This window comes from Orcinus orca, chromosome 6 (assembly GCF_937001465.1).
Source record: "Orcinus orca chromosome 6, mOrcOrc1.1, whole genome shotgun sequence".
NCBI classification, from domain to species: domain Eukaryota; kingdom Metazoa; phylum Chordata; class Mammalia; order Artiodactyla; family Delphinidae; genus Orcinus; species Orcinus orca.
Window position 1 is genome coordinate 15,747,171 of NC_064564.1, and position 16,212 is coordinate 15,763,382.

Consider the following 16,212-nt stretch of genomic DNA (forward strand, 5'->3'; position numbering starts at 1 on the left):
AAATAGCATTAAAATGTTTGTAAAATTACACACATTTTAACACTTCCACAGTCTTTGTGGAACCCAGGCTTTTAAATTTTTGAACCACTAAAGGCAAATAAAAGAATGTAGAGGAACAGATTCTACATAGAGTTACAACCTGGACACTACTTCCCTAGAGTGTTATTGCCAGAGAGAAGTTATGACATGAGTTTTGTAGAATAAAAAAAACACCTGAATAATTCTTTGCTTTTCAAAGTAAGTATCCAAGAATTATACCAGAAAAATGTGTGCATATTTAGGTGTATTTACATAATGTCATCATGTTCTGTGGCCCATCAGCCTCGATATATTTATTTACTAACCTTGGTTCTGTTAGTATACATTTAAAATGTAATCATATGAATCATCTAATCCAACTGGGTATCCATTTTGTTAGACATCAATCACCAGCAGTAAGTTCACTAAAGAAAAGTAACACAATTAGCATTTTCAAACACCAAAAATTAATGAAATGACAATAGTGCAATTACTAAGTTTAATTAAATCTGATGACAAGTGTGTTTTGATTAATGATTTTTAAAAAGATAAAAATATTAAGCTCTAGAATTCTATACAAAAGGATATGGAAATCTTACTCTTTACCATCTTTCCCTGGTACAAATTAGAAACTCAAAATACTTTAAATATACTCAAACTGAGTTGCTACAGCCACGTGCCTATAAAGTGAGAATTTTGTGTACGAATTCAGGAATTACCTTTAAAAAAATGGGGATGGAAATTATTTGCCTGTCTTTAAATTCTCCTCTTTGCTTCTGATCAGGCACGAGAAAATTCTGGCCCCAAGGTGTGCTTTATAAATCATAAGTGGTCACATTTCTGTGGAAAACCACCTTGCTTTGTCAATGTTCTTACATAGAAGGAAAGTATTTTCCAGCTATAGCTACCAAGCTTCATAACTAAGGATTCAGAGTGCTAGTCAGTATACATCATCCAAAGATTTTTCCTTTCTTTGCATCCCTAGATAATTTTCAACGAATTTACCCCTGACTTTTCAATTCATAAGGAACAAAACTGAGGCAGGTTTCTGTATATGTGTGTGTGTCTTAGTATTTTTATTTTGATATTTGTTAAATAGTTTGTATTTTATGATAATGGGCTGTCTGAACTCATCCATATAGTAACTGTTCTATAGTTGAAATTGGCTTTAAGTATTAAAATTGTATACAAGGAAATTAGGGGTGTTGCAGTACTTGGTTGCAAATAACTTGCCATCTGGTGTTGGGTCAGAAAATGCTATTTCATTCGTGCTGAGAAAACAGCCAAACATGAAGCAATTCCTAAAAAAGAGAAAAAAGATAATTTAACAATGGAAACAACTTAAAATTTTGATTAAACATAAGCACAATTATATCAATATTTTAAAGCAATCCAATTAAAAAATTTCAATCTCTTTACATATTCTTGATTAAAACCAACATTATTTTATTAAGTGGTAAAATGACTCAATGCCTTGTATTTTACAGGTGGAAGTCTAATATCATTTCACAGATGAGAAAACTAAGGCCCAGAAAAAGTTCTGCCAAGAGGCAAAGGGAGCCACACAAACCATCTGGTTGACTCTAGGTGATCCGTGATAGTAAGCAACTAATATGAGACAATATTGCTAGTTAAAAGCCACAGGTAGCTATAACAACAAAAAAATAATTATTTTGGGCTTCCCTGGTGGCGCAGTGGTTGAGAGTCCGCCTGTCGATGCAGGGGACACGGGTTCGTGCCCCGGTCCGGGAGGATCCCACATGCTGCGGAGCGGCTGGGCCCGTGAGCCATGGCCGCTGGGCCTGCACGTCCGGAGCCTGTGCTCCGCAACGGGAGAGACCACAACAGTGAGAGGCCCGTGTACCGCAAAAAAAAAAAAAAAAAAAAATATTTTAACCAATAACTATATTCTTTTGAACTACATCACACACTCAGAGCTTTAAGAAGGCAAAAACTAATCTGCATTTTGACTACAACTCTCCTTGATCCAGCTCAACTAGGATTAAAAGCAATAAAATGAAACAGCTGAAACAATTCAACAAAACTGAGGGATAGTCTATGAAATAACTGGCCTGTAGTCTTCAAATTCTTCAATGTCCTGAAAGACAAAGAAAGGCTAAGAAACTGTTCCAGGTTAAGGAAAGTGAAGACTAAAGAGATATTTTGACTAAATGCAATATGTAATCCTGAACAGGAAAAAAAAATGCTATGAAGGGCATTTGAGACAAATGACAAAACTGAAATATCGACTATACATTAGATAGTATAGCATTATATTGGGATATTAAATACCCCAAATTTGATATCTGATCTGTCCTTATATAAGAGAATATCCTTGTTATTAAGAAATACATACCAGGTTATATACTGGTATTCTCCATACCAAATTTATGTATCTCAACATAAAATATAGAAAATAGAGGTATTTCACAATTAACTATGAAATAAAATCTTTACAGACACCAACTTCTCTCACTGCTCCCCTTTGTAAGGTATGGTGGGGGCCTAGGATTGAGGCCTAGGACTGCAGCCCTGTGGTGGTCTTGGTGTTCTTTCTTAAAAAGTGTATGGAGGGCTTTCCTGGTGGCGCAGTGGTTGAGAATCCGCCTGCCGATGCAGGGGACACGGGTTTGTGCCCCGGTCCGGGAAGATCCCACATGCCGCGGAGCGGCTGGGCCCGTGAGCCATGGCCGCTGAGCCTGCGCGTCCGGAGCCTGTGCTCCGCAACGGGAGAGGCCACAACGGTGAGAGGCCCGCGTACCGCAAAAAAAAAAAAAAAAAAGTGTATGGAACCCAAAGGCTAGAATAGTGGTACTCAAAGTGTGGTCCTTGGTTTTGTCAAAGTGGAGTCATTGGTTTGTAATCTGTTATCTTAAAGATAGAGGTTGAGAGAGTAAGTGTTGTGAAACTCATCTATCTAACCTAGATTAGGTAATTAACAGGCAAGAAAGAAGCAAACTCATTTGTCCCATTATCAACTAAGTACCAACATACAGTGTTAGTACAAAGTGTGCATACTGTAGTTTTAAAAGGGAGAATTCATATACCAAAGACTCACCATTTAGAAATACACAGTTCAGTGGTTTTAGTATATTCAAAAATTGCACAAAACTCAAGAACATTTCATCACCCAAAGAAACCCTGTAGCCATTAGCAGTCACCCTCCATTCACCCTTCCCTCAGTCTCTGGGAACAGCTAGTCTACTTTCTATCTATGGATTTGCCTCTTCTGGATGTTTTCTATAAACAGAATCATATAATAACATGGGGTATTTTGTGAATGGCTTTTTTTAGTTAGCATAATATTTTCAAGGTTCATCCATGTTGTAGCACGTATCAGAACTTCATTCCTTTTTGTGGCTGAATATCCTATTGTAGTGTTGTATGGATGTACCACATTGTGTTTATCCATTAATCATGAATTTGGTTGTTTACAATTTTTTTTAGCTATTTTGAATAATGCTGCTATGAACCTTCATGTGTAAGTTTTTGCGTGGACAGATGCTTCCATTTCTCTTGAGTATACTTGTAGGAGCAGAATTGCTGGGTCATATGGTAACAGTTTAATTTCTTGACAAACTGCCAGACTAGATTCCACAGCAGCTGTAGCATCTTACATTCCTCCCAGCAGCATACAAGGATTACAGTTTCCTCCACATCCTCACCAACAGTTGTTATTCTCCCTTTGTTTTCGTTTAGTCATCCAAGTGGCTGTGAAGTGGTATCTCATGATGGTTTTGATTTGTGATTTCCTTTATAGCTAAGGATGTTGAGCATAGCTTCACATGCTTATCAGCCATTTGTATTTCTGCTTTGGAAGAATATAGAATACATTGAAATCCTTTGCCTATTTTTAAATTGGGTTGTCTTTTTGCATGTTGTAAGAGTTCTTTTATATATGTTGGATATACTAGACTCTTATTAGATAAATGATTTGCAAATATTTTCTCATTCTGTGGGCTGTCTTGCTAATTTACTTTTACATTTAGTTACACTTGTGAGTTACAGTAAGTCTTTATTAATTACCTAGTCACACATGGTCAATAAACATGTACAATTTCTAAAATTCTTTTTATAAAAAATATTTATTTTTAATGTACAATTTCTAAAGTTCTTTTTTAAAAAATATTTATTTATTTATTTAGGCTGCATTGGGTCTTAGTTGCAGCATGTGGGCTCTTTGTTGAGGTGCGTGGGTTTTCTCTCTCTAGTTGCGGCGTTCGGGTTTTCTCTCTAGTTGTGGCGCGTGGGCTCCAGAGTGCATGGGCTCTGTAGTTTGCAGCACGCGGGCTCTCTAGTTGAGGTGCATGAGCTCAATAGTTGTGGCGCACAGGCTTAGTTGCCCCGTGGCATGTGGGATCTTAGTTCCCTGACCAGGGATCAAACCCACGTCCCCTGCATTGGAAAGCAGATTCTTTACCACTGGACCACCAGGGAAGTCCCCAAAATTCTTTTTTTTAAACTTATATTTTGTTTTTATAGATTTATTTAAATGTAATTTTACATCTGTTGAATCTAATAAAAATTTGGGCTTCCATTTTTCCATTTGTTTGTTTCCTAGCAATTTATCTTTACTTTATTAATGTGTTGGTCTGTAACAAAATCCAGTCTTTGACCACAGGTAGTTTGAAAAGCACTGGGCTAGAATGTTTCAGACTTGGAATGTTGTGCCCGCAATTGAGTATATCTAGTTCTTTTTTTTTTTTTTTCAGTGCCAGCATTGCCTTAGCCTGACTTTGGTAGTATTTATATAGAAGTGTCTTACCAACATCATTCCCTTTGGCTCATGAGCCGGGAAAGGTTCTTGGAAAGCTAATCTGGGTCTAATCCATTTTATTTTATTTCTTACCTTAGAGTATCTACCAGTCGTCTTGCAATGCGCTTTCTTCTCTTCAATCTGAAGACCCAAATTCTACTTATCCCACAGATTGCAGGCTCTGGTACATCTGAACATTGCCAAGCCCTATGACATTCTTTAGAGCTTGGGGATTCTGGACCAGTTGGTTCAGACAGGACACGGAAGGCCTGCAATGATACACAGAAGCATCTAGAGCTAACAATACAGCTGAGTTCACATTTCTTTTTAAAAACCATTCTTTAAACAAAATTTAAGTACCTAAAATTAATCTTACCCTACCTTCACAAAAATGTTAAAATTCTTTGCTATTTCTTGAATTCTTGCCCATTTATAGTCACACAATGCTTAAAAATTACTAGTGGTGTTGAGATATCCCCACATCCTAGTGTATTATACCATTGTGAAACTGTCTTGTGTTGATTTAAAAAAATTATAAGACTCTTACTTCTAATAAAGTACATAAACTTCTCCCATTCTCTCCATCCTAAAATGTACATTTGATATTATAAAAAACTAATAACACTAAAGAAGGTTTTTGCATATAAACTATGAAATTTGGTATTTAAATTTTTCTTTAAACTTCTTATTTTGAATATAGATTCAGAGGAAGTTGACAAATAGTACAAAGAGGATATGTATCCTTCACCCAATTTCCCCCAATAGTTACATCTTCCATAACTATAGTACCACACCAAAAGCAAGAAATTAACATGGGTACAATGTGTGTGTACAGTTCCATGACAATTCATCATACCTGAATACTGATTTAACCATCACCACAATCAAAATACAGAGCTACTGCATCATCACGAAGCTCTTCCTCTTGCTACCTTTTTATAATCACACCCATTTCCCTGCCCCCCACCATCCCTAAACCCTGGCAACCACAATCTGTTCTCTATCTCTAAAATTCTGACATTCTGAGGATATCATACAAATGGACTCATACAGAATGTGACCCTTTGAGAATGGCTTTTTTTATTTTTTTATACAGCAGGTTCTTATTATTTATCTATTTTATACATATTAGTGTATATATGTCAGTCCCAATCTCCCAATTCATCCCACCCACCACTTTCCCTGCTTGGTGTCCATACGTTTGTTCTCTACGTCTGAGTCTCTGTTTCTGCAGAATGGCTCTTTTTCACTCAGCACAATGCCCTTGATACCCGTCCAAGTTGTTGCATATATCAAGTCTGTTCCTTTTTATTGCTAAGTAATATTCCATTGTATGGATGTACCAGTTTGTTTAATCACTCACCTACTGAAGGACACTTTGGTTGTTTCCAGGTTTTGGCTATTACAAATAAAGCTGCTGTAAACATTCAGGTGTGGGTTTTTGTGTAGACATAAGTTTTCATTTCCGGGATAAATGCCCAGGAGTATGATTGCTGGGTCATATGGTAAATGTATGATTAGTTTTTTAAGAAACTGCCAAACTTTTTCCAGAGGGGCTGTAACATTTTACATTCCCTCCAACAGTGTATGAGAAATCTAGTTTCCCTGCATCCACACCAGCATTTGCTATTGTCACTATTTTCTATTGTAGCTGTTTTGATAGGTGTATATTAAGTTTTAACCCCCACTGAGAAAACTTTGCTTCTGAAATGAGAATGAATAGAAGAGTATATGTATGAGTTAGTTGGCTATACAGATCTTCCTCAACTTATGATGGGATTACGTCCCGGTAAATGTAGATTGTGGGCTTCCCTGCTAGTGCAGTGGTTAAGAATCTGCCTGCCAATGCAGGGGACATGAGTTCAAGCCCTGGTCTGGGAAGATCCCACATGCTGCGGGGCAACTAAGCCTGTGCGCCACAACTACTGAGCCTGTGCTCTAGAGCCCGCAAGCCACAACTACTGAAGCCTGTGCGTCTAGAGCCCGTGCTCTGCAACAAGACAAGCCAACACAATGAGAGCCTGCGCACTGCAACGAAGAGTAGTCCCTGCTTGCCACAACCAGAGAAAACCCCACACTCAGCAACGAAGACCCAACACAGCCAAAAATAATTAAATAAATTTTAAAAAAGAAAAAGATCAAAGAAAGAAAAGGCCAAGTTAATCACTTTTACAGCCCATAGTACAAACCAACTGCTTTTCTCTCTCTACTGTCTGATAAACACACAAGAGACTATATATGTATATGTGTGTGTGTGTATAAATATATATATATGAGATGAAATGCAGAAAAAAGGAAAATAAGAAAGATGGTAGAAATGAGGGGAAAAAAGGGAAGGCACGTATAAAAAGGAGTAAGATACAAAGCTACAGTAATGAAGACAATATGGTACTGGCACAAAAACAGAAATATAGATCAATGGAACAGGATAGAAAGCCCAGAGATAAACCCACGCACCTATGGTCAACTAATCTATGACAAAGGAGGCAAAGATATACAATGGAGAAAAGACAGTCTCTTCAATAAGTGGTGCTGGGAAAACTGGACAGCTACATTAAAAGAATGAAATTAGAATGCTCCCTAACACCATACACAAAAATAAACTCAAAATGGATTAAAGACCTAAATGTAAGACTGGACACTATAAAACTCTTAGAGGAAAACATAGTAAGAACTCCCTTTGACATAAATCACAGCAAGATCTTTTTTTGACCCACCTCCCAGAGAAATGGAAATAAAAACAAAAATAAACAAATGGGGCCTAATGAAACTTAAAAGCTTTTGCACAGCAAAGGAAACTATAAACAAGATGAAAAGACAACCCTCAGAATGGGAGAAAAAATTTGCAAACAAATCAACAAAGGAGTAATCTCCAAAATATATAAACAGCTCATGCAGCTCAATATTAAAAAAACAAACAACCCAATTAAAAAATGGGCAGAAGACCTAAATAGACATTTCTCCAAAGAAGACATACAGATGGCCAAGAAGCACATGAAAAGCTGCCCTACATCACTAACTATTAGAGAAATGCAAATCAAAACTACAATGAGGTATCACCTCACACCAGTAAGAATGGGCATGTATCACTTCACATTCAGAAAATGTACAAACAACAAATGCTGGAAAGGGTGTGGAGAAAAGGGAACCCTCTTGCACTGTTGGTGGGAATGTAAATTGATACAGCCTCTATGGAGAACAGTATGGACGTTCCTTAATAAACTAAAAACAGAACTACCACATGACCCAGCAATCCCACTACTGGGCATATACCCAGAGAAAACCATAATTCAAAAAGGCACATGCACCCCAATGTTCACTGCAACACTATTTACAACAGCCAGGTCATGGAAGCAACCTAAATGCCCATCGACAGACGAATGGATAAAGAAGATGTGGTACATATATACAATGGAACATTACTCAGCCATAAAAGGGAACGAAATTGGGTCATTTGTAGAGACGTGTCTGGACCTAGAGACTGTCATACAGAGTGAAGTAAGTCAGAAAGAGAAAAATATCGTATATTAACGCATATATGTGAAATCTAGAAAAATGGTACAGATGAACTGGTTTGCAAGGCAGAAATAGAGACACAGATGTAGGGAACAAACATATGGACACCAAGAGGGGAAGCGGGGGTGGGGGGAGGTTGGTGGTGGGATGAACTGGGGGATTGGGATGGACGTATATACACTAATATGTATAAAATAACTAATAAGAACCTGTTGTATAAAAAATTAATAAAATTCAAATAATAAAAAGGACTAAGGGCATAATTTCAAGATGTACTGAGACAGATAAGTATTTTTAAAAGGAAGGAGACATAAGTGTGGCACATTATAAAGTCAGGTTCAAAGAACACATTTGAACTATAAGTCTTCCTAGCTAAAGATTACCCTGTAAGCTCCTTGAAAGGCAAAAACTATATATCTCTATTGTAGAACAAGTGTTGGCAACCTTTTTCTGTATGGGGTCAAATTGTAAATACTTTAGGCTCTTTGGGCCACGTGGTCTCTTTTGCACCTACTCAACCCTACCTTTGTAGCACAAAAGCAACCACAGATTAATATGGAAATGAATGAGCATGGTTGTGTGTCAATAAAACTTTATTTACAAAAACAGGTGGAGGGCCACACTTGGCCCATGGGCTATTGTTTGCTCCTCTGCTAGAACACTGCTAATTAGTATCCAAAGTAGATTCTAATTAAGGCACAAGTAAGGACTATTTTGCCAGATATATTAACCTGCACTAAGCCACATGTTCAATAACTGAGCTTATTTAAAATACTACACTTTATAGTCCAGGTATATAAAAGACAACATGAACTTAAGACTGACTTATCCTGCTTATATAAGGCAAAATACCAGATATAATAGAAAAAAATGACTTCAATTATCTATATGGTCAAGGATATTTTAGAAGGAAAAATTCATTAATGGTAGCATTCTTAAATGCCTTTCTCCCAACTACTTTATTTTGCTCACAAATTATACCAGCAACTTATTAGACATATACGATACCTGTTTGATGGGCTCTGCAATTAAACACCCAACTACTTTCTTTTCATCAGAAATAAAGAGAAAAGTTTTAGTTCTGTTTGGACATCTGGGAACAACTTGCTGGAAGCCCAATTCATAATCGACAAGTTCTTGGACATCTTCGACCTAATGATGTTAAAAACCAAAAGATGTGAATTTGTTTGAAAAAGTATAATAGAAAATATACATATTTATATACACAAAAAGTATGATTACCATCAGTTTAGCCTCTTTTATCTCTACTTCCTAAATTTACACAATCCCAAAATTATTTCACTATTGATGCATGTTTCTGCCACTTTGGAAACAGGGTTTTAAGAAACTATTTTAAAGATTGCTTTCAGCAGACAGAAATTCAGACCCTTGGGAGGGATAAGGAGTAGGACGATTTTTTTCAGCTTTATTCATTGTTCACTGGGGCTAAACATCCAGCCCAAGAAACAAAGGCAACACCAACACAAGAACTAGACTCTGGAGCCATTAATTTCTCAATATTAAAAAGTTTAGTTTCTCTCTCACAAATTGAAGTTGTAGATAAAAGATAAGCTATAGAGCCTTATCTGTTTTCTTTAATCTCCACCTGACACTCCTTTGTCTTGTAACTGTAAGTTTAATTTTGTATGACATACTATGAAAGTCTTCCTTACAACTGTACCGAAGTACAGCAGATTATCTATAAGCAAAGGTATTTTACAGTTCAACATAGGTTGATTTCTTGGCAGAGAATGGGGAGAGTAGGAGGAAAACAAAGATTGAGAAAGTAACACTATAAATCAACTACACTTCAATTAAAAAAAGAAAAGAAAAACTAATGTTCCACACCTTTCTGATAGCATAACTCGGATCATGTGACAGGACCAACACAATTTTCCCATCCCAAAATTCTGCTACAACACGTTCTTTTTTCCAGCCCTGCCAAAGGAAAAAAAAAGTCACAGTTTAATCTGAAGAGGGAAAAAAATTAAATAATATGGTCTGGAGAGAACAAAAAGATGGACAATGAACGATATAAAAAAGATAAAACCCGGGCTTCCCTGGTGGTGCAGTGGTTGAGAGTCCGCCTGCCGATGCAGGGGACACGGGTTCGTGCCCCGGTCCGGGAGGATCCCACATGCCGCGGAGCGGCTGGGCCTGTGAGCCATGGCCGCTGAGCCTGCGCGTCCGGAGCCTGTGCTCCGCAACGGGAGAGGCCACAACAGTGAGAGGCCCGCATAACCCCCCCCCCAAAAAAAAAAAAAGATAAAACCCAACTACAGGAATGTGGTAAGGGAAATAAAAGATGCCTAAAACAAAGTGTCTGCCCTCCAGGGGCTGACACCCTATCAGGAGACATGTAAACAATCTATTATAAAATAAGTTGAAGTCAAATAAGAGCCCTTCATAGGAATATAGAGAAAAAACAATGAATTATTAGGGGTGTGAAGGTGGGGCATGGGTGGGATAAGCAGAGGGTTTTTTTTTTTTGGGGGTCGCACCAGCGGCAAGTGGGGTCTTAGTTCCCTGACCAGGGATCGAACCTGCACCCCCTGCACTGGCAGCGCAGAGTCTTAACTGCTCGACTGCCAGGGAAGTCACCAAGCAGAGTTTTAATAAATAAGGCTAAAAGTATTATGAAGGCATGACCTACAGCAATAAAAATAGGGGAAAAAGGGAGTGCATTTGAGTAGCAGGTGTAGTCATAAAGATAAGGCCAACAGTAGGATGTATTTGGAGTAGGAGGGTGCTTGATGAAGAGGTGGGACCTCTCTTCTCAGTAAAGAAAAAGCCTGGAGAAGTCGTAGAAAAGCCGTTTTTCTAAGGTTATCTATAAAGAAGAAACTAAAGTGAGGAAAGGAGAAACTCCTCAAGTCTTTGAGTTTTGTATCTTGACTGCTCAGCTCTGAAAGCTAGAGGTAAGGATGCAGGGTGTTCACTCAACCTAGAACAATAGCTTCTCTTATATTAGGACAGGAGGTTTGAAGTGGCACTTTTATTAAAACTTAACTTTTAAATACATCAGTCTCTAATATTAAGGACAACAAAATTGCAGATGATGAAATATTTTTGGACACATAGATCTTTCCATATTTAGGCAAAAGAAATGTATCTTTTAAAGCAGCTTCACTTTTTAGAACAAATGCAAACGACTATTTTTTTTACTTACTGCATATTTGATTCCCTCCAGAAATCTGTGGTGATGCTGAACATGCTGCAGTTCATCCTCGGGGTTGGAAGCAGTGTAGATCATGCCACAAGACTTACACATGGTGGCTCCGAAATGTTTCTGACCAGCGTCCTACAATTGGAAGAGGAAAAAAAAAAAAAGCCTATCTAAACACATCACAGTTAGCTCTACATTTAGTTCATGTAAATTTGTCCATTCATTCAAATTTGTCCTCATTTTTTTTTTTATGCTGGCACAGGTGAAATACTAAATGAAGTCTGGTTACTCTATCTTCTTCTCTCTCAGCACAAACAAGATGGAATGAGAAGAGCCCTAAACATGCAATAGTGATGAAAGAAGTGAAACTGCCTCTTTGGACAGTGGAAAAAAAATCAAGATTCTTTAGCTGGACCCATAGTTCTAGGAAGCAATAAGATTAAATCATAAATATTATAGCTAAGATGAACAATGGAACTTCCTTATTAAGCTCTTATACGAGAGGCCTAAAAAGCCTCATTTCAAAGAGGCAGGGCAAAAATTTCAGGACTTATACATTCATTATATAGTATTTTTTCCTTAAGTGGTTAGGAGTCTGAAAGTCTTTTCCCCAAGAGTTGATAAAAAATAAGTAAAATACATAGTAAAAGTTCAGGAAAAGCACAGATAAATTAATGAATATAGAGAATTCAGGGATATTCAATGTCAAGGCTTATTAATTCCCATTGTATCTCATAAGGCATTGCTTAATGCTACTGAAAAATACCAAATTTTGAATTGTCTATATAGGCGTTTGCAAACTTTCTACCAAGGGCCAGAAAGTAAACATTTTAGGCTTTGCAGGACACACATATTCTTTTTTTCCAACCCTTTAAAAATGTAAAAGCCATTTTTAGCTCATAGACCTTGGTCCAGATTTGGCCCATAGCCATAGTCTGCCAAACCCATGTCTAATGCAATGTTGCTATTCTCATTAAGTCTTTTATAGATCAATAATAATTTTCCTTATCCAGAGGCAGCTCATTCATCAGCATTCTACTACGTTGCTAGGACTGCCCAACACCATCAGTTCAAAAATGTACTTGATTAGCTTTAAATGCTGCCACTACAGCAAAGGTAGCATTTACAAACTCAGAATATCTATAACCCCCAGTAACTATGCTTAGACAACACGTCAGACTTCAGGTTCTATATGTGAGAGCCATGTACAGGAGGAGCTTTGTTTTAAATTTACTCACAATGACGAGCTGGTCTTTTGTTTCTTTATTTGCATCTCTGGTATTAGTATTTTTCTGTATATTGATTTGTTTCAAGAAGTTAGTAGACGTGACGGATCCCACAGAAGACTGTTCTTCAACTAGAGATCTTGAAGTAGAAAGTTGGTAAGTATTATTTAATAATTTAAAAATATTTGACAAATTATAATGAAAAGAAAAGAAATGTATATAACATTTGCAGAGGACTTTGCAATTTTTAGGGCTTTCTATCGACATAACTTGATGAAGTAATAGGGCTAGAAACAATGAGAAACCTGAGGCCCACTCAGACAGGATCAGTAAACTACTCAAGGTAAAGTAACTAGTGAAGAATGGCAGAAAGACTCAAATCCCTGTCTTCTAACACCACGTCGAAGGGATTTCATCTACAGTATCAGCTGCATATATGCAGGATTTCTTTGTAAGTTGATGTCACCCTTAAAATTTAATCTTTTCTTGCTTTATCAAACCTTAGGACCCACGTAGGCATAAAGAAACTCCTGGAATACCATAGCAGATAAGTAGACTCTAATACTGAATCTCACAGACCCACAGGAAGTCAGTCACCAGCACATTATGATCCAACAACTTTTTACGGGGTCAGTGAGTGTGAGGCTAATACACTCGCTAGTCTGCATGCCTAAAGCAGCACCCTACTATTCTCAAATTCTTAGAGAAAAAAAAAAAAAAATTGGCTGGATAGATGTTGTTGAGGCAACCTTTTCGCATTAGGAGAGAACGCTTGGACTGGCTTATAGAGATTGCAAACAGGAGCCCTTCGTCCAAAACCAGCTAGCAAATGTTTTGATCAACTCACACAGAGTGTAAAACTTTGGATTAGCTACCAATATTTTAAAATCTAGAGATTCCACTTAAAAATGGGTATTTCCAACATTGCAAGAGACACTGTAAGATCATTAGACCTCTGTTTCATCAAAGAATCTACTAGTTAGAGCTACACAGCACATGCTCTTTTAGGTGGGGCATGCTTCTCCAGTTGGCTCATCTCTGCCCAGCCTGGCTGGCTCTGTAGGCACTGAGTTTGTAACCCTTGCCTTATAATGAAATGACCTTTTTCCAAGGATGAAAGAAATAGAAATCCCTAGAGAGTAGAGGCAAGGAAAAAAACCAAGTACCCAATGCAAGGGGTTCAAACAGAAGCTGACACTGACAAATGAAAAAACACTGGAAAAAAGCCCCTATCTAACGCTTTATGCTAACCCAAGGTGTCTTGCTAGCATCTGACTAGAAAATGGCTTTCAAACTGACTTGACAAACCTATGGTGAGAAATATATTTCACATAATGACCAATACAGATACATATATATAACTGGGAAAAAAAGGATTCACTAAATACACTTACTACGTGAGAGATGCATTATTCCATTTTAAAAAAATGCTAGATGTGATACCCTTAAACTGATTTGATAAACTACTAATGCCTGTAATATAAAAAACACTTGTCTAGGTCGCTGACCCCCTCCACCCCTTATACAACGTTTGCTAAGTACCTCAGCTCTTCCCATCTCTGCACGCGTGACCGCAATCTCTTTACTTCTATCCTAGCAATTTTAACAGTTTATTATACGTATCTGTTTAAATGCCTGTCCTCTTCTAACCATAACTTCCTTGATAGCAGGACCATGTGTTATTTACCTTCACATCTCTAAAACTCGGTGTAGTTCAATACCACATGGTACTCTATAAATGTTTGCCAAACGTGAGACTACAAATCCAAAGAATCTGTAACCTACCTAAAGTAAAACTCATAGATTAAACCACAAGAAATTGATGATATCTGATTTTTTAGGTCCTACATAATGAGCAAATTTCAAATGATTCAACCAACAGTCTCCTAATATCTCCTTATGCTACGTTAAATTAGTTTATATGCTATTAGCTAATTGTGGTAGGTTTCAATCCTCAATAAATAGTCATGAAAGAAGACAGATGAGAAAAGGGAAGGGTGAAAAAAACTAGGAATATGGACTTTGAAGTGGAAAAGTTGCCCACCCAACCCAATCTCCAAGGCAATTTAGGGTGAGATGCCCTAAGAGTAGGAGAACTTACCTAGGAAGTACCTTGCTCAATACCTTTAGTTGTTTATCATCAAATAGGAAGAAGAGAACCAAAGCTGCTTAGCGAGATGAGACGTTCAGACTATAAGAAACTTCTTTTTCAGAGCTTTTCCACTTATGCTCACGTGTACCCATGCCTCCCGCACTTCCAGTTTTAGTTTTGAGCAGGAGAGTGGTAGCTTCAGCTGGATTTATAACAGCATTAAGCTGCTGCAAGTTACTTACTCCTCTGGCCAGAGTCTCCTCATCTATAAGATGGGGTAATGATGGTATCTACACCATGAGGTTGTAAACGGCCATTAAACATGAACTATTGTCAATATGTTGTCACACAGGGGAGGCAATACAGCCTAATGGGCTTTGGTTAAAATACGGATTCTAGTCCTGGCTCTGCCAACTAATAGCTGTGCAACTGTGGCTGAATTACAAACAGTTTTCTCAGCTGAAAATGGTAATAATAGCATCAATCTTCTAGGTTGTTGTGGGGATAAGTGAAATAATGGATAATAAACTACTTATTATGGGTCAGGTACTATATAAAAATGTAGCAATTATTACTAGCCAAGTCTGCAAAGGTCTTTTCCTTCTCTCAGCTCTTCAAGTTCTTAAGAAGTTTCTATGAGAGGATCTGATTTCATCTTCTATTCTTAATATCTCTTTAATGGGGAAGAAAAACAGTGTTCTCCAAATTAAATAGTGTAAGAAAGAAAAAGAGACCCAGTGGACTCACAATTAAACCTTGAACATTAAAATAAGAGTGACACTTACCTTTTTGTGTTGACTGAAGACACGGTGAAGATGGGATAGACAAGGGTCTCAGGAGAAACTTGTAGGGAAAAAGGTGACAATAATTTGTATCACAAAATAAATTTAAAGCTTTAAAGCATAAGAGTTTAAAGGTTTATAAGACCAAAATACTCACATTACTTGATTTCAAGACTTAACAGTAATCAAGACAGTATGGTATTGACAAAGGGATAGACAAATAGATCAATGGAACAAAATAGAGAGCCCGGAAACACCCATGCAGATACAGTCAACTGATTTTTAACAAAGAGACATAAGTTAATTCAATGGAGAAAAGACAGTCATCAAATGGTGCTGGAACAATTTGACATCCACATTCAAAAAAGATGACAACACTCACATAAAAATTAACTCAAAATGGATCACAGATCTAAATGCAAAATGTAGAACTATAAAACTTCTAGAAGAAAAATCCACATGAACTTGGGTTTGGTAATTTTTTACATACAATACATGAAAGAAAAATTAAATGAGTTAGACTTTATCAAATTTAAGTGTTTTGCTCTGCAAAAACTGTTAAGAGAATAAAAAGACAAGCCACAGACTAGGGAGTAAATACTTTCAATCATATTTCTGATCAAAGATTTGTATACAGAATATAAAAAGAACTCTTA

At 37.2% G+C, this 16,212-nt stretch overlaps 1 protein-coding gene across 1 annotated transcript in view; it reads right to left on the minus strand.

Moving 5' to 3' along the window:
* Window positions 1-500: 500 nt before the first annotated feature.
* ESCO2 (establishment of sister chromatid cohesion N-acetyltransferase 2) overlaps window positions 501-16,212 on the minus strand; it is a 28,250-nt gene continuing 12,538 nt past the window's right edge. Inside the window, exons 5-11 of the mRNA XM_033429818.2 lie at window positions 15,560-15,617; window positions 12,695-12,821; window positions 11,460-11,591; window positions 10,139-10,228; window positions 9,299-9,442; window positions 4,868-5,043; window positions 501-1,319 (exon numbers count right to left, since the gene is read on the minus strand). Of these exons, the coding sequence (XP_033285709.1) occupies window positions 1,187-1,319; window positions 4,868-5,043; window positions 9,299-9,442; window positions 10,139-10,228; window positions 11,460-11,591; window positions 12,695-12,821; window positions 15,560-15,617 (860 nt within the window). The 3' untranslated portion in view covers window positions 501-1,186. The remainder of the gene's footprint in view (window positions 1,320-4,867; window positions 5,044-9,298; window positions 9,443-10,138; window positions 10,229-11,459; window positions 11,592-12,694; window positions 12,822-15,559; window positions 15,618-16,212) is intronic.